This window comes from Bufo bufo, chromosome 5 (assembly GCF_905171765.1).
Source record: "Bufo bufo chromosome 5, aBufBuf1.1, whole genome shotgun sequence".
Taxonomy (NCBI): Eukaryota; Metazoa; Chordata; class Amphibia; order Anura; family Bufonidae; genus Bufo; species Bufo bufo.
This window is the reverse complement of record NC_053393.1, coordinates 401,768,673-401,789,503: the sequence shown is the minus strand read 5'-3', so window position 1 is coordinate 401,789,503 and position 20,831 is coordinate 401,768,673. Positions and strand designations below refer to the sequence as shown.

General features: G+C 42.2%; 1 protein-coding gene across 1 annotated transcript in view; it reads left to right on the top strand.

Annotated features, from left to right (window-relative positions):
* TBC1D5 (TBC1 domain family member 5) overlaps nt 1-20,831 on the top strand; it is a 651,704-nt gene that overhangs the window by 484,949 nt on the left and 145,924 nt on the right. Inside the window, exon 16 of the mRNA XM_040432915.1 lies at nt 14,652-14,758. Within this exon, the coding sequence (XP_040288849.1) occupies nt 14,652-14,758 (107 nt within the window). The remainder of the gene's footprint in view (nt 1-14,651; nt 14,759-20,831) is intronic.

Sequence of the window (20,831 nt, the reverse complement as noted above, 5' to 3'; positions counted from 1 at the left end):
CTTTGCATAGAATATAATACTGGCTATTTGACTATTGGAACAACTATATGTATCTGATCAACTGGGGCCAAGCATGTGCACTGCCGCTCCATTCAGCTCTATGGGGCTGCCAAAGATTGCGGAGTGCATATGCTTGCTATCTCCAGCAAGGAGAGTTGAATGGAACAACAGACTCACATCCTTATCTGTCGCTTTATACAAACAGGGAACACAGACCCCCGTTCTTGTGATCAGACACTTATCTCTTACCCTATGGATAGAAGATAAATTGCCTTAAAGTGCAACTGTCTTTTTTTTTTGTAATGTGTAGGGGCAGTGATCATGACAATTTTTGTTCCTACACATTCCCAAAAAAATGACAGTTACATTATAATTATAAAAAATAAAATGGCTGCACACCATTATACATACAAACAATAGAGGCCCTATTGTTTGTATGTATAATGGTCTGCAGCCATTTTATTTTTTATAATCATGTTTGCTTCATGGACATGCACCTGTGATTCTGAATTTTCTAGTCTAAATTTTCTTGTAGTTACATTATAATGAGAGAACCCCTTTAAAGAAGTTACCATGCCTTTTACAATTGATGGCCTGACGGTAGGATAGGCCATAAATATTAGATCGGTGGAGTTTCAATTATTTAAAAGGCTGATAATCCCTCTGATTACAAATATATGCTACAAAATATGACAGATTACAAATTAGTCTGTCAATTTGGTGTATTCCAGGCAAATTTTGAAAAAGTTTTTTCAGTCCCAGAGCAAAGGTACACCCCCAAACCCTTATCTACTAGCGACCCTGTTCTGAAGTCTTCTTGTTCTGTTCATGGGGCTCAGACTGAAATGCAAATTTCAAACCTGTTTGATTAATTTTAAAATAATTTAAAATAGCATCAACAAAGATAGAGACATTGACCGGCACTGCAACACTGTAACGCGAGGATCTGCACAGCAACCAGCTCCACCACATTCACCTGGACTTGGAGTGTGTGTGCACAAACCAACCGTATAGGTGCTCAGCAATGTCAGCATAATAAATGGTAGTAAATATAGAAAAAATATTGCGGCACACACCACTAAAAATCTTCTTTGTTCCAAAATAACGATTAAAAACGCCATTGTGGTACAGGATGCAGGGTACATGGAAAGGCGATGGCCGTTTCGCGCACCTGTGCTTCCTCTGGGCCTTGTATGCTGGGGGCGGATACCATCAGGTGATTTATACCTGGGTGCGCCCACATCAGGCTGTTAACCACTAAAAACAACAATGCAGTTCATTCAAAGAAGAGTCATTTACAGAAATACAGACATGTCATTGCTATCATTAAAGGGGTTACCCAATCAACACCTCCTATATTCATCTGCCTCAAGTCGTGATTAAAGTAACACTATGAACAATGCCCACATTTGAAGTTACCGCTAGGAACCATTCTATCCAAACAAGTAGTACGTTGTGTGGTATATCTGCTCCCAACCCGTATCTCCCTTTAACAAGTGCCAATTATTATGTATAGCAGAACGCATTACTGATAACATTGGGCTGTGTATATGTATATATATATATATATATATATATATATATGTAGAGAGAGATACTGTAGCTCTTTTTGTAAGGAGACTTTTTTCTGGGAGTGGAATAAAGTTCCTCTTTGTATTTGTGATGCCTCATCTAACAATGCATGGGGATACGGAGCATACAATTCATGTGCCTGCTTTTTAAAGGTTTCCTTCACTGCTAATCCTTTTAAAATTGATAAATTGCCCGTGTGATACAGCTTTTTTTTACATTGTATAGGTGGAAACTATCAAAATGTAGCAAAACATTGGTGGCAGTGGGTTTCCTGTATCCTTCTGTTACAATACTTTCATTATGTATCCTCACCAGCAGATCAAGAAATTCCAAACGTTCCTCACTAAAATTTGAGGTTAAGCTCATATTCATGTTGTTAGAATGATTAAGGTAGCTCAGAAATTTGTGAAACGCAATATAATCACCTGACCAGACGATAAATATATTGTCCACATAAGTGAAAGCATTGTAACAGAAGGATACAGAAAACCAACTGCCACCAATGCTTTGCTACATTTTGACAGTTTCCAACTATATATTGTAAAAAAAAAGCCGTGCCATTATTAGAAGGAGTGTGTTATGAGCAGTGGGTGAGAACCCGGCTGCCCCACATGACCAACTCCCTCTAAGGGCAATGTCTAAGCACACCCCTCATTCTTCACACGATACCTCTGATGGTGAGGAGAGACTTTCCTGAGGGGAGTACCAGGTGCTACCTCAGAGGGGAATTGGAACACGAGGGAATCGGGACCAGAGGGTGAACCCACTGAACTAACCTCCAGGTGACACAATACACCCAGTGGAGGCTCGAAGGCCAGAGGCTGATCAGACGGAAGCGTAGTCAAGGTACAAAGGCAAAAGTCAGAGCAGGCGACAATCAGGCAAAGTTCGTAAACGTAGATCAGGGTAAGGGCAGGCAGCAATCAGGCGAAGTCCGTAAAACGTAATCCAAAGTCCGGTAGACAACATGACAAGAATCAACAGAACACCTTCGCTCAAACAGGAAACTAGACAAGCTAGGAACCTAAGAGTTGCTCAGGTGCCTTCCTGGGGCAGGAAGCGCCTTTAAATACTTCCTGCAATCCAGCCATAGGCTGCAGAGATAAAGGGTGTGTACGTGCTGCCTCACAAGGGAGGAGAGACACACCCATGCAAGCCCTAACAAACAGTACAGGACTCAAGCAGGAAGTAATCTCTGGCATGGAGCACAGATACTACAGTTAAACTACCTGCTGCCCACGCTTGTCAGCACGGCGCATGGCAGCAGGAGGGAAAGAGGGAGCCCGTGCCTGTGGGTAGGGGCAGCAGCACCAACACGGACCGCTGGGCTAACAGAGGCTATGCATTGTTAGATGAGGCACTCAATCGGGCATCACAAAAACAAATTCAACTCCCAGAAAATAGGTTCCCCTACAAAAAGAGCTATATATATATATATATATATACAGTCAGGTCCATAAATATTGGGACGTCGGCACATTTCTAACATTTTTGGCCCTATACACCACCACATTGGATTTGAAATGAAACGAACAAGATGTGCTTTATCTGCAGACCGTCAGCTTTAATCTGAGGATATTTACATCCAAATCAGTTGAACGGTTTAGGAATTACAACAGTTTGCATATGTGCCTCCCACTTGTTAAAGAACCAAAAGTAATGGGACAACTGGCTTCTCAGCTTTTCCATGGCCAGGTGTGTGTTATTCCCTCATTATCCCAATTACAATGAGCAGATAAAAGGTCCAGAGTTCAAGTGTGCTATTTGCATTTGGAATCTGTTGCTGTCAACTCTCAAGATGAGATCCAAAGAGCTGTCACTGTCAGTGAAGCAAGCCATCATTAGGTTGAAAAAACACAACAAACCATCAGAGAGATAGCAAAAACATTAGGCGTGGCCAAAACAACTGTTTGGAACATTCTTAAAAAGAAGAAACACACCGATGAGCTCAGCAATACCAAAAGACCCGGAAGACCATGGAAAACAACTGTGGTGGATGACCGAAGAATTCTTTCCCTGGTGAAGAAAACACCCTTCACAACAGTTGGCCAGATCAAGAACACTGTCCAGGAGGTAGGTGTATGTGTGTCAAAGTCAACAATCAAGAGAAGACTTCACCAGAGTGAATACAGAGGGTTTACCACAAGATGTAAACCATTGGTGAGCCTCAAAAACAGGAAGGCCAGATTACAGTTTGCCAAACGACATCTAAAAAAGCCTTCACAGTTCTGGAACAACATCCTATGGAGAGATGAGACCAAGATCAACTTGTACCAGAGTGATGGGAAGAGAAGAGTATGGAGAAGAAAAGGAACTGCTCATAATCCTAAGCATGCCACCTTATCAGTTAAGCATGGTGATGGTAGTGTCATGGCGTGGGCGTGTATTTATTGATGATGTGACTGCTGACAAAAGCAGCAGGATGAATTCTGAAGTGTTTCTGGCAATATTATCTGCTCATATTCAGCCAAATGCTTCAGAACTCATTGGACGGCGCTTCACAGTGCAGATGGAAAATGACCCAAAGCATACTGCAAAAGCAACCAAAGAGTTTTTTAAGGGAAAGAAGTGGAATGTTATGCAATGGCCAGGTCAATCCCCTGACCTGAATCCGATTGAGCATGCATTTCACTTGCTGAGGACAAAACTGAAGGCAAAATGCCCCAAGAACAAGCAGGAACTGAAGACCGTTGCAGTAGAGGCCTGGCAGAGCATCAGCAGGGATGAAACCCAGCGTCTGGTGATGTCTATGCGTTCCAGACTTCAGGCTGTAATTGACTGCAAAGGATTTGCAACCAAGTATTCAAAAGTGAAAGTTTAATTTATGATTATTATTCTGTCCCATTACTTTTGGTCCCTTAACAAGTGGGAGGCACATATGAGGAAGCCAGCAAGTCTGGCGATACGCGTTGGGCTTTTTTCCTGACCACCACGCACATCCCCCACCATGCTACCTTCATGTTAAGTATTTTGAGCTTTTATTCATTGTTGATGGATTACATGCACTTTATAATGCTATATACTTATTGATGTGGGGGCATGTACATGACTTTGTGGTGAGCCAGGGTGGCATGTGCTGATACATGGTTCACATTGCCCTGATTTGTTGTATACAACGATTTTAACCTATTCTGTGTTGTGTCTGTCTTCTTGAATAAATTTGTTATATTTTAGATGTGTGGCTCCTGTTTCGATTAAAGTTAAAGTAGTTACTGATTAGTTTATAAATATACTGCTGTGAGCGTCGGGGAGGGGGATCTGTGGATGGCACTGTAGGGGGATCTGTGGATGGCACTTGTTAGGGGGATCTGTGGATGGCACTGTTTAGGGGGGAGATCTGTGGATGGCACTGTTTAGGGGAGGGGGGATCTGTGAATGGCACTGTTTAGGGGAGGAGGGATCTGTGGATGGCACTGTTTAGGGGGGATCTGTGGATGGCACTGTTTAGGGGGGATCTGTGGATGGCACTGTTTAGGGGGGGATCTGTGGATGGCACTGTTTAGGGGGGATCTGTGGATGGCACTATTTAGGGGGGATCTGTGGATGGCACTGTTTAGGGGGGATCTGTGGATGGCACTGTTTAGGGGGTAGATCTGTGGATGGCACTGTTTAGGGGAGGGGGATCTGTGGGTGGCACTGTTTAGGGGGGGATCTGTGGATGGCACTGTTTAGGGGGGATCTGTGGATGGCACTGTTTAATGGGGGATCTTTGGATGGCACTGTTTAGGGGAGGGGGGATCTGTGGATGGCACTGTTTAGGGGGGGATCTGTGGATGGCACTGTTTAGGGGGGAGATCTGTGGATGGCACTGTTTAGGGGAGGGGGGATCTGTGGATGGCACTGTTTAGGGGGGATCTGTGGATGGCACTGTTTAATGGGGGATCTGTGGATGGCACTGTTTAGGGGGGATCTGTGAATGGCACTGTTTAGGGGGGATCTGTGGATGGCACTGTTTAGAGGGGATCTGTGGATGGCACTGTTTAGGGGGGAGATCTGTGGATGGCACTGTTTAGGGCAGGGGGATCTGTGGATGGCACTGTTCAAATTTCATGCACATTAAATGCAACAGCAGTATTTGCACTGTAAACCTCCTTTTTTATTTATATAAAGTGTGGGTGAACTTAAACTGTATGGCTATACTGTGGTTCCTGTAGGCTTTGCGTGTGTAAGGTGGGGAGGGCGTGGAGGGGGGGGGCCTCCATGTCTATTTTGCTTGGGGCCCCCAAATTCCTTCAAACGGCCCTGAGTGGATTTAGCTGGTAACTACAGGGCTGAACTTACTAGCTCCCTCCACTATAGAGCTGTGTAGTTCTGACACCGGCTTCCAGTGTCGGAGCTATTCTGAAGAAGTTGATCGGCAGGGTGCAGTTATTGATAGCCTATTGTGAGGATAGGCCATCAGTATTAAAATCTGCAAATGCTCCTTTAAACTCATGAAAACTATTCAAATGTTATTTTGTAAATAAATTATATATATATATATATATATATATATATATATATATACAGTTGCAAGAAAAAGTATGTGAACCCTTTGGAATGATATTGATTTCTGCCCAAATTGGTCATAAAATGTGATCTGTTCTTCATCTAAGTCACAACAATAGATAATCACAGTCTGCTTAAACTAATAACACACAGAATTAAATGTTACCATGTTTTTATTGAACACACCATGTAAACATTCACAGTGCAGGTGGAAAAAGTATGTGAACCCCCTAGACTAATGACATCTCCAAGAGCTAATTGGAGTGAGGGGTGAGCCAACTGGAGTCCAATCAATGAGATGAGATTGGAGGTGTTGGTTACAGCTGCCCTGCCCTATAAAAAACGCACACCAGTTCTGGGTTTGCTTTTCACAAGAAGCATTGCCTGATGTGAATTATGCCTCGCACAAAAGAGCTCTCAGAAGACCTACGATTAAGAATTGTTGACTTGCATAAAGCTGGAAAGGGTTATAAAAGTATCTCCAAAAGCCTTGCTGTTCATCAGTCCACGGTAAGACAAATTGTCTATAAATGGAGAAAGTTCAGCACTGCTGCTACTCTCCCTAGGAGTGTCTGTCCTGTAAAGATGACTGCAAGAGCACAGCGCAGACTGCTCAATGAGGTGAATAAGAATCCTAGAGTATCAGCTAAAGACTTACAAAAGTCTCTGGCATATGCTAACATCCCTGTTAGCGAATCTACGATACGTAAAACACTAAACAAGAATGGATTTCATGTCAGGATACCTCAGAGGAAGCCACTGCTGTCCAAAAGAAACATTGCTGCATGTTTACAGTTTGCACAAGAGCACCTGGAGGTTCCACAGCAGTACTGGCAAAATATTCTGTAGACAGATGAAACCAAAGTTGAGTTGTTTGAAAGAATCACACAACACTATGTGTGGAGAAAAAGAGGCACAGCACACCAACATCAAAACCTCATCCCAACTGTGAAGTAGGTGGTGGGGGCATCATAGTTTGGGGCTGCTTTGCTGCGTCAGGGCCTGGATGGATTGCTATCATCGAAGGAAAAATGTATTCCCAAGTTTATCAAGACATTTTGCAGGAGAACTTAAGGCCATCTGTCCACCAGCTGAAGCTCAACAGAAGATGGGTGTTGCAACAGGACAACGACCCAAAGCATAGAAGTAAATCAACAACAGAATGGCTTAAACAGAAGAAAATACGCCTTCTGGAGTGGCCCAGTGAGAGTCCTGACCTCAACCCGATTGAGATGCTGTGGCATGACCTCAAGAAAGCGATTCACACCAGACATCCCAAGAATATTGCTGAACTGAAACAGTTCTGCAAAGAGGAATGGTCAAGAATTACTCCTGACCGTTGTGCACCTCTGATCTACAACTACAGGAAACGTTGAAGTTATTGCTGCCAAAGGAGGTTCAAACAGTTATTAAATCCAAGGGTTCACATACTTTTTCCACCTGCACTGTGAATGTTTATATGGTGTGTTCAATGAAAACATGGCAACATTTAATTATTTGTGTGTTATTAGTTTAAGCAGACTGTGATTGTCTATTGTGACTTAGATGAAGATCAGATCATATTTTATGACCAATTTGTGCAGAAATCCATATCATTCCAAAGGGTTTACATACTTTTTCTTGCAACTGTGTATATATATATATATATATATATATATATATACCCACACATTTAATTGCATGTTGCTGCATTTCAGCATATACAGAGTTGAAAATCCAAATAATGAATAATGTGGAAGAGAATCAATGAAAAGGATATAATGTAAAGTGAGAAATAGAAGTAATTAGTCAGTAAATTACTTAAAATCAAAGAGAATAGACTAACGCACTATACGAGTGTTGGACCTTTTTATTCATTAATTCTGAAGTTGTCTGTGAAGATTATCAAACACCGGCTCATAATAACAGTAATAATAATAATAATTATATGTTCTATATATATCTATAAATTCAACCATGTAAGTTTTGGTTCGTTGGAAGCAAGTTAACGGCTCCTTTTGTTGGAGAATGAGGCATCATTTTTAATTAACCTAGGAGGTTCGCAAGATTTTCCTTATTATTTACTTCATTATTTATTTCATTCCTGTCTTTACTTGTTGGAGCAATTAGCTTTAAATCAAATTAAAAGTTATGTTACAGGAGAATTGTTTGATTAGAAGTGGCAATACCTTTTAATTATTCTGATTTGTAACCTGCAGCCATGTTTTGGTTTGTTTTTTTCCGGGTTACAATACAACCAGCAAAGGTCTGACAATCCAGCTTTAGGGCAGGGGCCCATTTTTTTCAGTGGAGGGACCTCATCCTGTAAGTGGGCTGCAGCACTTACGTGACCAAAAAAGTTGAGTTTTTGAATGGAATTTGATAACTATCATAGCCCTAGCTTTTGGTCTGGACCCCAAGCCTTTTATGCCCACGAGACCAGACCAACCCTTCATGTGCTGGTCAAGTTGAATCCACATTCTACAGATTTCTTAGTAAAAAAAAAAAAAACAGTGCGTACATGCTTTAGTAATTTTTTTTACCCTGCAGAACTGCTGTTTTGTTAAAAAAAAAAAAAAAACGTATATATATCAGACAGGGACAGCCAATGCAGTTCTGCAGTGGGCGGACATTAAAGGGTTATTCCCACCTCAGACATTGGGGGCATATTGCTAGGTGTGGGTCCTATCCCAAAGGAGCTGGCAAAGTCCCGGGGGGTGGCCGCCCTCTATTAATTTCTGTGGGAGTACAGAAAATAGCTGAACTGCACGCTCGGCTATTTTCGGAAGTCCCATTGAAATGAATGTAAGGCGCACCGCCCAAGTGCGGCTTTCACTTCTATGGGGCTGATGGAAATAGCCGAGCCAGCGCTCGACTATTTTCGGCACTCTTATAGGAATGAATGGAGGGCTGCTGTGCATATGCTTGGTTTGCCCTCCGGGCCCTGTGCGGGTCCCAGAAGTGGAACTTGCACCTATCAGGATATGCCCCCAATTTCTGAGATGGGAATAACCCTTTAATAGGGTGGCCAGACGTCCAGTTTTAGGCCGGACAGTCTGGCTTTCAGACTCCCTGTTCTCCGTCTTGCGCAAGCCCTGGACGGACGCATGGATGTCCTCCTTTTTAGTAGCTCACCCTCAGACAGCAGCATTGTGCTGTCTCAGCATGACCTGCAGCAACATATTAACTGACTGAGGCTTCTCTCACCTACAGTCAGTCACTAGAGCCGGCAGACATGGCTCCCTGTGGCTTACTGAGGGGGAGAGAAGCACCCCGACTGCCCCCAGCTCACCTACCCTACTGAAAGTTCTCCTCCCCACCCTTTATTCGGAGGGAGATGGGGCGTGGCTTAATGGAGCCGAGTGTGTGGTTTAGCAGTCCGGGGGCATAACCGCTGAGGTGTGGCTTTCTGGGGTGAAGCCAGTGGCCACCCTACCCTTTAAAGATAATCTGTCTGCAGCAACCTCCCTATCCAACTGTTTGCATAGACACAGAGCTGTGGATCACCGGATTAAACTGCTGTTTTTCTTTTGTTGATCTAAAACTCTTTTCCCGAGTTGTTATACTTCCTTATTTAAGCTGCATTCTTATCAGTCAGATACAAATTGAGCTATAATGAGTTTTTAGGAGGTCACCGAGCAGAGATAAGGAACTGTTAGCTGAGCTACCTGACAGGAAACAATAAAAAAAATACAGAGCCTGTTACTAGAGAATCTCAGAGCTGTACAGAGAAAGGGTCTCAAAATTTATTATAAAAATATGGAGCCCTTTTTTTCGGTACAGAGCGGACAATGCTGTAGTAGCAGCCTTTGGATTTTCTCTCTTTTCCGTCAGTTGGGGAGCTGACAGGCTTCTTATCTCTGATCCCTGACATTATTAACACTGATTATAGCTCAGTTCTTATCTTATTGATAAGAATGTGGCTTAAATAAGTATTTATGACCTCTTAGTAGTTCTGTCCGTGCCTCCACACTGCAAAAAAATAGGACCACCTCTCTCGGATCGTGGACCCATTCAAGTGAATGGGTCCACATCTGCACACTGCGTGCACACAGATGGTGCCCGTTCATTGCGGACCACAGCACAAGGTACACACGATCATGTGAATGAGCCCTCGGTTTAGACTTTAAAGGGCTTATCCTGGAAAATATAATGATGACTTATCCTCATGATAGGTCATCATTATCACATCAGCGGGGGTCCAAGTCCCGGCATCACCACCGATCAACTGTTTCAGGAAGCTGCTGTGTTTACCAAAGCTCTGGTTAGTGATGCAGGCTCTCAGAAGGTTTTCAAGTACAGTGCTGCACATATTATAGTGCTTGGTATTCCAGATCTCCCCCTTTGACTTGCATGGGGCTAAGCTGCAACTAGGCCATGCGAACGAATGTACGGTGATATCACTGGCTTAGGAAGAGGCTGAGGGGGGGGTCCCGAGTGTCGCTCCCTCACAGATCTTATACTGATGACTTATCCTGAAGATAAGTCATAAATATCTTTTCCCGGATAACCCGTTAATCACCACAAATAGCCTCATTTGACTTTCACCTTCAGCCTAATCACTCTGGCCAGAGAGAGAAGGGGATGAGTGACTGAATTAACATCATCACACATTACACTGATAAGGCCTATCAAAAGAACAATAGAACTGTCTTACTTACTTGTATCCTAAATTCTACCTCTACTATTATACTATCAGATAACATCTTTTTATTACCTCACTACAGCAGTAAAACAACCATGGGATCCCTATCTATGTGGGAATGTTATCTCTCTGTACTGTACTCTGAAGGATAATATTTAGTATTTAATTTTCAATGATCTAGTACCACCAAAATGAAAAAGAAAAACATTAAAGCATCAAAAATTTGTAAAAATAGTTTTCTATGAATATTGAGTTTAAAAAGTGTTATTTTAAAAGAATAAGCATTAAAAGAATACTTGTTTGGAATGCACTCGTGGATAGTATTGTTTCAGGCAGTCAATATGGTATACTAAACAAGCATCATTAATAGACTTTGCTTTGACAGCCACAGCAGATGGATTGCTTGCATTTCGATTGTAGAAAAAAAATGTAGTTTTCATAGACCTGCTTTGAATGATGGGTTTAGTAATTGCCCTTGTAAAATGTCTGATTTTGGAAGTGGAAAAAAGAATAGAGGGAACAAAACTGTACTCAAAGAGAAAAGTCGCATATTAAGCACAGGTATTGTGTTTTGTCACTCAGGAATTAAATTACCATGAAACGGCTCTTCTTCCTCTAACGCTGTCAGATTGTGTTTGTTTTCAGTGTAGCTTTACTATGTGAAGTGTAGCAGTAAAAGTAGGCTTCAGAAACGCTATTGTGGTGAGTCAAGCTATTAATTGAATTTCTTAATTTGCAGAAAACTGGGTAACTAGGTGATGAAGACTATGCAGTGCTGTGTGAACAAAGGTGGATCACTTCTGTGCCACTGTATGTGCTTGCATTATATTATCAGAGTAGTACTAAAGCTACCCAACAGTTAAGGGGGTATTCTGGTTAGACCCACCACCAGATCTCTACGACCCCTACTGATAACGAGAATGGGGGTCTTGTGTCCCATATGAACGAAGCGTCAAGCCCAGCATGCGTACTATGCTGTATTCATCTCTATGGAACTATCAGAGGTAGCCTAGTACAGACTCAGTAATCAGCTGCAGTCTGTGTGGAAACCTGGAAGTGTTTAGTTTCCCTACAGCACCACTACAGGAGAAATTAAGCATTGCAAAGTGCATCAGTGTGCTGTCTGTAATGCAGGAGACGACAGGTCCTCCAGGGTGAGAGAAACTATTTGTAATTGCTTTCCACTCTGGCCAAGACATGAGGATCCTGTGGACCCTTTCTATCAACTCTGCATTCCCCAATAGGATATATAAATGTTTTAAGCTAGACAATCCCTTTAAAGAGTAGCTCCACTTAAAGGGGTTGTACCACAAAAAATATTCTACAATTTTTAAACCAGCACTTGGATCTGAATTCTTTTGTAATTGCATCTAATTAAAAATGTAAGATATCCACTGAGTTATTCAATAAAATGTATCTATATAGCGCCAGCTGCTTTGTTTTCTACATTTTTCTGGCCGCACATGCTCAGTAACATCCTTCAACTGCCATCTGAGTTGTGATAGGAGAGCATGGACACGCCCTCTTAGCTGCAGCAGAAGAGACACTCCCCTTGAGTTGTCAGATTGATATAAATGTAGCAGAGCAATGAATGGGGAGATCTCTGGCTCCGTGTGAGGTCCAGGGCTGGTTCTAGCTTTGTTACAAAGAGATTGTCATGTACTGTATGATGTCTGATTTCCATTTTTTACATTAGTCATCGGATAAACCCTTTAAGCCAAGACAGCTGTATGATGCCCATAGGTGCGATTAATAAGAATAAAACCTGTACACTGAACTCTTTAGGTATTGTATAGTTGTCTCGTCTACTGTATTGTCTAGTAGTGCACAGTAGTATCTCTCCACAACTGATGTCAGATGAAATGTCAGGGGGGGGGGGGGGGGGGAGAGCAGAAACACAAGCGGTGCACTCTGTAGTACACTTTACAATCAGGCAGTCTCACACTAGTGGTAAGAGCACCTACAAGAAAGTGTTGTGCTGAAAGGTTAACGTCCCACTTATCTGCATTTTTTTTACTTTAATTGTCCCTATCCTGAGGAAAGGTCATCAACTCCTTCTTTAAATGGGGGTACACACTCATTCTTATGCATTTGGTAGTTATTTCATGAATACTTGGAAATTGAAAAAAATATAATAATCTGCATATCTTGTACAGTACGCATAGGCTTCCTGGCTTCCTTGTGGCATACATCTGCCATTTGCCTGAAGAAAAAAAAAAGGGGGGCCAAAAACAAATTGACCTTGACACAATTCCAACATTTTTGGCTCTATACACCACCACAATGGATTTAAAATTAAACGAACAAGATGTGCTTTAACTGCAGACTGTCAGCTTTAATTTGAGGGTATTTACATCCAAATCAGATGCACGGTGTAGGAATTACAACAGTTTGCATATGTGCCTCCCACTTGTTAAGGGACCAAAAGTAATGGGACAGAATAATAATCATAAATCAAACTTTCACTTTTTAATACTTGGTTGCAAATCCTTTGGAGTCAATTACTGCCTGAGGTCTGGAACGCATAGACATCACTAGACGCTGGGTTTCATCCCTGGTGATGCTCTGCCAGGCCTCTACTGCAACTGTCTTCAGTTCCTGCTTGTTTTTGGGGCATTTTCCCTTCAGTTTTGTCTTCAGCAAGTGAAATGCATGCTCAATCGGATTCAGGTCAGGTGATTGACTTGGCCATTGCATAACATTCCACTTCTTTCCCTTAAAAAACTCTTTTGTTGCTTTTGCAGTATGCTTTGGGTGAGCAGTTCCTTTCCTTCTCTATACTCTTCTCTTCCTATCACTCTGGTACAAGTTGATCTTGTTCTCATCTGTCCATAGGATGTTGTTCAAGAACTGTGAAGGCTTTTTCAGATGTCTTTTGGCAAACTCTAATCTGGCCTTCCTGTTTTTGAGGCTCACCAATGGTTTACATCTTGTGGTGAACCCTCTGTATTCACTCTGGTGAAGTCTTCTCTTGATTGTTGACTTTGACACACATACACCTACCTCCTGGAGAGTGTTCTTGATCTGGCCAACTGTTGTGAAGGGTGTTTTCTTCACCAGGGAAAGAATTCTTCGGTCATCCATCACAGTAGTTTTCAGTGGTCTTCCGGGTCTTTTGGTGTTGCTGAGCTCTTTGGTGCGTTCCTTTTTTTTAGGAATGTTCCAAACAGTTGTTTTGGCCATGCCTAATGTTTTTGCTATCTCTCTGATGGGTTTGTTTTGCTTTTTCAGCCTAATGATGGCTTGCTTCACTGATAGTGACAGCTCTTTGGATCTTATCTTGAGAGTTGACAGCAACAGATTCCAGATGCAAATAGCACACTTGAAAGGAACTCTGGACCTTTTATCTGCTCATTGTAATTGGGATAATGAGAGAATAACACACACCTGGCCATGGAACAGCTGAGAAGCCAATTGTCCCATTACATTTGGTCCCTTAACAAGTGGGAGGCACATATGCAAACTGTTGTAATTCCTACACCGTTCACCTGGTTTGAATGTAAATACCCTCAAATTAAAACTGACAGTCTGCAGTTAAAGCACATCTTGTTTGTTTCATTTCAAATCCATTGTGGTGGTGTATAGAGCCAAAAATGTTAAATTGTGTCGATGTCGCAATATTTATGGACCTGACTGTATATGCCAAGTGGATACCATTATAAAAAGTTGTATCCCTTTTCAGCAGAACAAAATTCATTAAAGTTTATAAAAGCAATTTCAAAATAATCCTCAAAAATATACACAGGGTCATGTAAAACCTACCTACTACAAATCTGACAAAAACATATTAAAAAATAATAAAATGAAATAAAAAAATAATGATAATGAGCAAGATGTTTTTTCTCCATGTAGGTGATATTGCGTTTCATTGATACTGGCTTGTCTGTATATTTCCCTTTGTTGTCAGAAGCATGTGAAGACACTGCTCACACTACAGTCTGATATGTCTTGTTTTTCCTCTCTCCAGTAATCTCCAGCAACTTTCAGACGTGCCTGGGTCTCCTAATGCACTACCCGCCGATCGGTGACGTTCACTCCCTCATTCTCAAGGCTCTGTTTCTGCGAGACCCAAAGGTATAGTAACACTAAAAGCCTGTTTTCTTCCGTGCCTCAAGCACAGCAACAATTACACCATCAAAGAGTATAAATGTGTTTTAGACGGAGAGCTTACTTGGCAGCTAGTAATAGACATTAGCATAAAGTTTTGGGACCTCATGGAGAGATTACGTCTGGAGGCTGTCATCTACTATCTGTGGTGACAATGGTACATATCATTAATCACAGAGGGTGCGTGTAGAGGGGGGAGATGCTGGAGATCTGTATTAATCGTGCGCCGTGTAGCAACAAGTTCTGCACAGTTTTTTTTAGAGAACAGGTGAGAGACGTTACCTGTGATTCCACGTTCTGGCCTTTCACTTCATATACCATGCATATAACATAGCTGCTGCATGATATTATCCTTGGTGCCGTTATTCTGCCCTTGTCTAGCTGGTCACGGAAGCTGTTATTTGCCTATGTTTCTTTCCCATTAAACCATCAATGGGTGGTAAAGAAAATGCACATAAAACTGTATACATATAGTATTGTAGGGTCCATCAAAGGTCCCATAAAGGCCCAACCACAGTGTTTTGCATCCGTGTTCAGATCTGCATTTTTTGAGGATTGCATATGGACACATTCATTTCTGTGGGTCCGCAAAAAAAAATGGACATCCGTGTGCTGTCCACATCCGTATGTCCGTTCCGCAAATTTTAGAACGTGTCCTATTGTTGTCCATATTGTGGACAAGAATAGTCATTTCTAGTGATGGGAGTGAGAAAAATGTGGATTGCACATGAAAATTATCCTTATTTTGCGGATCTGTGGTTTGCAGACCGCAATACGGACACGGCCATGTGCATGAGGCCTTGCACAGAGTGATCTTTGAGCCGATTATCGGGAACAAATATTCATAGGAGCGCTCGTTCTTGATCATTGATCTGTATAATCCTGCTGATCAGTTGATACACAGGCAAGCGCTCATTTGTCGGCTCTGGATCATAGATGCCTGATCATCGGCAGCACTTCTCGCTGTGTATTCATGGTTGTGCTGCCTATAACCAATAGAAATGAATGGGGGAGGACCGATTGCGCTGCCCATTTCTCCATGTACTTCACATCAGCCTGTGTAATAGGCCAATGCAAACGAGCACCAATCCATGTGTTTATTGACAGCCCACACTCATTCTCCTTAACATCGGGACAATGTAATACTCCCTAAGACTTCCAAGCTCAAAGGAATTAGGAAGCGCTGGGGCACCTTGTCACATTGGCTACCTTTGACCTCTTTTATCTTCTCTTAAAAACTGCTCTTTCTGTGCATAGATTGTCATTCTATAGACAAGTGGGTGTCTCTAGACCAGCACCCTTTGTAGGACTGAGTTTCCTCGGGCCCACCCTCTGTCTATACAGAACAGATACCAGACATAACAATAAAATATGTTACTGTGTTAGAGCCGTGGCCTACTGGAGAATCCTCTGGTAAGCCGGTCAGACCCCGCTCAGGTCGCAATTTTCAGATATGTGTCTGCACTAAGGGTCACTTTTTTTTTAGCTAAAAGAAGTCAAATTAACGAACTATTTTATCATATGTATATTCATCATTTCCAAGCAGAGTCCCAGGAATCCTATTTATTTTGGAAGTGGTAAAACAAGCAGAAAAGCAGTTTGGATTGTAATTCCAAATCATACACACAGGTTAGCTGTTCACTGTACAATGCATGTTTACTTCTGCAGGGAGAGGTTAATAAGCCATTGCCAGCAACTACAGACAGCTGCTTATCTCCTTTAGGCACAAAGGATTGGGCATATTGAAGTGCATCATGCCTAGTCATTCTGTTTGAGGATGAATCCTGTCGAAATCGATTGCGATTGGTTAGACCAACGTTTATCTAAAGGTGGACATATACATATGTATCAAGTTGACTGAATCAGACAATTACAACAAAAACGATTGTTCCATGCGTGAAATTCCACAACCAACAGTCATTTTAGCCGATTAATGACACACTGTCACCGTCTGGAACCAAGTTGGCCATGTTTAAAATTTTCAATTGATAGTTGCTAGACCAAAAATGATCTTTCCATGGAAGAACGTTCCCAGAAAAATAGTTCAGCCTTTGTGTCATTGAACATGTATGACGGGTTAGGGTACAACCACATGGCGGGGTCAAGTACCGTGAAGCTTTATGGGCTGCAGCTGGCTCTTGTTCACTGATCAAAACCGCACAGTTTAGTCGGTCTGCATTGTCAATATCGGCGCAGATCCAAAAAATATCAATATTAGCCATAGACCTTATTGTCAAAATGCCTATTCTTATCCACAAAATGGACAAGAATAGGACATGTTCTATTTTTTGCGGGACAGACGTGGATGCAGATAGCACACTGTACACTGTATGGGTCCGCATCCAATCTGCAAAAAATGTGAAGTAGATGCAAAAGGAAAAACGGTCTTGTGCATGAGGCCTCACAATGCAGACCGACTGAGCAGTGTGGTCTCTTTAGTTAAACAAGACCCAATTGCGAAACGTAAGGGTGCTTGGTACTCGACGGCAGCATGGCCACATGGCAACTGCCACATGACTGCATTGTGTGGTCATGCCCTTAGGTGACTGTAACGGCCAATGATCGATGGGGGTCTGACACCCGGAACCCTGCTGATCCGCTGTTTTGAGAAAGCATCGGCGCTCCAGTGAGCGCCACTGCCTTCTCGCAGCTCACCCTGCACAGTGCCGTACGTTGTAAAGCGACTGTGCTTGGTATCGCAGCTCAGCTCCATTCACTTGAATGGGGCTGAGCTACTCCTAGGCCACGTGACAGATGAATGTGTTGTCACTGGCCTAGCAAAAGCATAGAGAAGGCCATGGCACTCACAGGAGTACCGGTGCTCTCTCAAACAACTGATCGGCGGGGGTGCCGGGTGTCAGACCCTTACAGTGGACAGGTCATCAGTAGTAATATGTCAGAAAAAGTGTCACAATCATTTAACAGATGATCGATTGTTCAACCATCAGCCTACGTTTTGCTAACTGTATACATTTGACAACATGACGATCCCTTTAATTGAGCTTCACACCAAACGGCAGTTACATTGCGACTCCGTGTGCCCTCCACGCTTGTGCTATATTGCTCTTTAAATGACCTCCTTGGTGTTTACCAGCTTGTTCTTTTAAAGAGAGGAAAAACTTAAGCCCAATTAGAAACTAAAAGTCATAGAGGATGTGAACATATTGTTTTCTCTAAATAGCCAGATGTTCCGCCGTGTCCTGAAGGCAGTAAGGCCTGAGAATAAAAGGTTTGAGACTATTGTTTTAAGTTAACAGTGAATTTGGAAAACCTGCCTCTACCCTTTAGCAAATAAAATTCTAATACAGCGACATCAGCGTAGAAATATTTTCTTCCTGCACATCCAGAGCCATGTTTCGTTGATGTTAGAAGTGTTCACCTTATCACAATGAGTGATACCTACCACATTGCTAAATTTGTTTAGCGAGCATTAACATTTCAAATGAGCAACTAAGAACAAAACAAGAGCTTTTTATGACCATTTGTGTTTATAGCAATAGCCAGAAGTAACTAGCAGTAAATGCCGTATATTGTGCTGAGCGCAGTTTATATGCATATATCCCTTTAAATTCAAGTCATTGTGGTGATACAAGGATCCAATAGCATTTGACTGTGACACATTGTTTAATTATTGTACACTGTATTTTAAAGGGGTTTTCCAGGAGATACTGATGAACTATCCTCAGGAATCAATGTCTGATCAGTGGGGTCCAATTCGTGTCACGGCTGCTTGAAGGGACACAGCAATCGCGCAAGCGCTGCAGCCTCTTCACAGCTAACCAAGCACAGTGCCGTTAATTGTATGGCGTCTGGGCTTGATATGGGATCCTATGCTATGATAAAATTTATTTTCTAAACCAAGCAACATTAACCCCTTCCCACCCTGTGCCCTACTGTAGTATTATACAGTATACCATCGATGGCTCAGGCTCAGGAGCTGCTATGACTTTGCAGGTGCAACCTGTATTAATCAGCTGGCATCATGCTCTCACTGCCGGGATCAGTCATAACTTTGATCCCAGCAGTCTTACCCATCAGATGCCACGGTCTAATATCTGAGTGGTTAGACACTTGGAGGAGGTCGTCCAATCATCTGTTCACCACACCTCACACAGCTCAATCGTCAGATGCTGAGCAGTTGCCATGGCAGCTGGGTGACTTCTGAAGGCTCCCATGCTTATCCTGTTACTGCACCTATTACACCCTGCCCCTGAAGTACTGCAGCGTATAGGACAAACGATCACAGCTTCAATATAAAAAAATGGCAAAATATTAAAACTTTTTTTTTAACTTTTCATTATATGTAGATATATATGTATGAAGAAAAAATATAAAAAAAAATATAAAAGTCATAGGTGTCAGAATATGGTGACACAAGGTAATTTTTTAAATGTTTTTTTAAAGTAGTAAAACGTAATATAAACTGTATAAATTTGGTATTTCCGTAATCGTACTGACCCAGTTATGCAGTGAACACAGTAAACATGAAACCCTAAAATCAATTAGTTTGAAAAAGGCTGTTTAGCCAAAACGTGCCGCATCTGCCTGTATTTTGTTTATGGCAATAAAGTCAAGATTTATTAGCATCAAAAAGTGAGTGCTGATCCACTTCTTCTACTTGGATGTGTGGTCCTGCGACCCAGGATACGAGCACCACCTTCTTCCAGAGTGCTGACTGATTATTTCCCTAAAACCAATGACAGAACTGTGGTGTCTTTACACACCATCACCCTAAAAAATATATAAAAGCCATTAAAAAAAAAAAACTCATTCTGCAAAAAACAAGCCCTCATACTATGATATGTTAAGTGTCCATTCACACGTCCGTATGAATGGGTCCGCATGTGTTTTGCAATTTTGTGGAAAGGGTGCGGACCCATTCATTTCAATGGGGCCTCAAAAGATGCGGACAGCACACCGCGTTATTATTGTCCACAGCCACAGACAAGAATGGGCATTTCTATCACAGGGCCGGCCGTGTGCAGTCCGCAAAATGCACATGGCCTATGTCCATGTTTTGCAGATCCGCAATTTGCGGACCGCAAATCACTTGCGGACGTGTGAATAGACCCTTAGATGAACACAATTTTTTTTTTAATTGTTGCTTTTTTTAAACGGTTCTACAGGATTTAGCAGTTGGTGACCTATCCCTTATTGATGTTATTGGGGGATCTTAAAGGGGTTGGCACTTTTGGAGTTTTTTGGCAAACCGAAGTTAAGCTTACTTACCCACTTCCTGGCACTGGGTACCCACTCCTTCTCTCCCTGACCTTGGTTGCTCAGCTGCACACCCAGGATGTCCACTTCTGTTTTGACGCCACTGCAGCCAATCGCTGGCTGCAGTGGTGACCTGCTGCCCTAGCTTTGTGTGACCACTTGACATGACGCCAAGGGAGCATGTCACCACTGTGGTCAGCGATGGGCTGCAGCAGCATCAAAACAGACCTTGACATCCTAGGCAGGGGCACAGTGCAGCAGTCGAGGCCAGGGAGAGAAGGAGTGGGGAGCCAGCGCTAGAAAGCGGGTAAGTAGATTTGCCTTCACTGGTGTGCCCCCAAATGTGCACAACCCCTTTAAGGAGATATTTTTTCAGTGGCGTATCCCTGATTATCAGGAACCCTTCTTATCATATGTAATATTTTCTTTGATATTTCTCTGTGGTTTTAATGTATGTGATAAAGGATATGTTTTAATGGGGTAGATCTATTGGCAATAAATTATACATTACCTACCTGCAGGCAATAGTTTGTTGCTGTGATCTGATGATGTGAACAGGCCCTAAGAAACTCCATAAATACAAGTTTTTGCTGTCATCTAGTTTTTTGCAATATAGGATGCAAGAAAATACAAAAAAAGGATGCTTTTATTACTGTATGTTGAGAGTTTTATGTAGTTGATATTTGCTGTAATTTTTTATCCACCCGTTGCTTGTTTTTTTTTCTTATTAAATCTGTGAAACAGTATGAATATACATTATTGAGAAATACTATAGATATACAGGAATATTATAGCTATAGAAAACAGATGTGTTTTTCAAGCT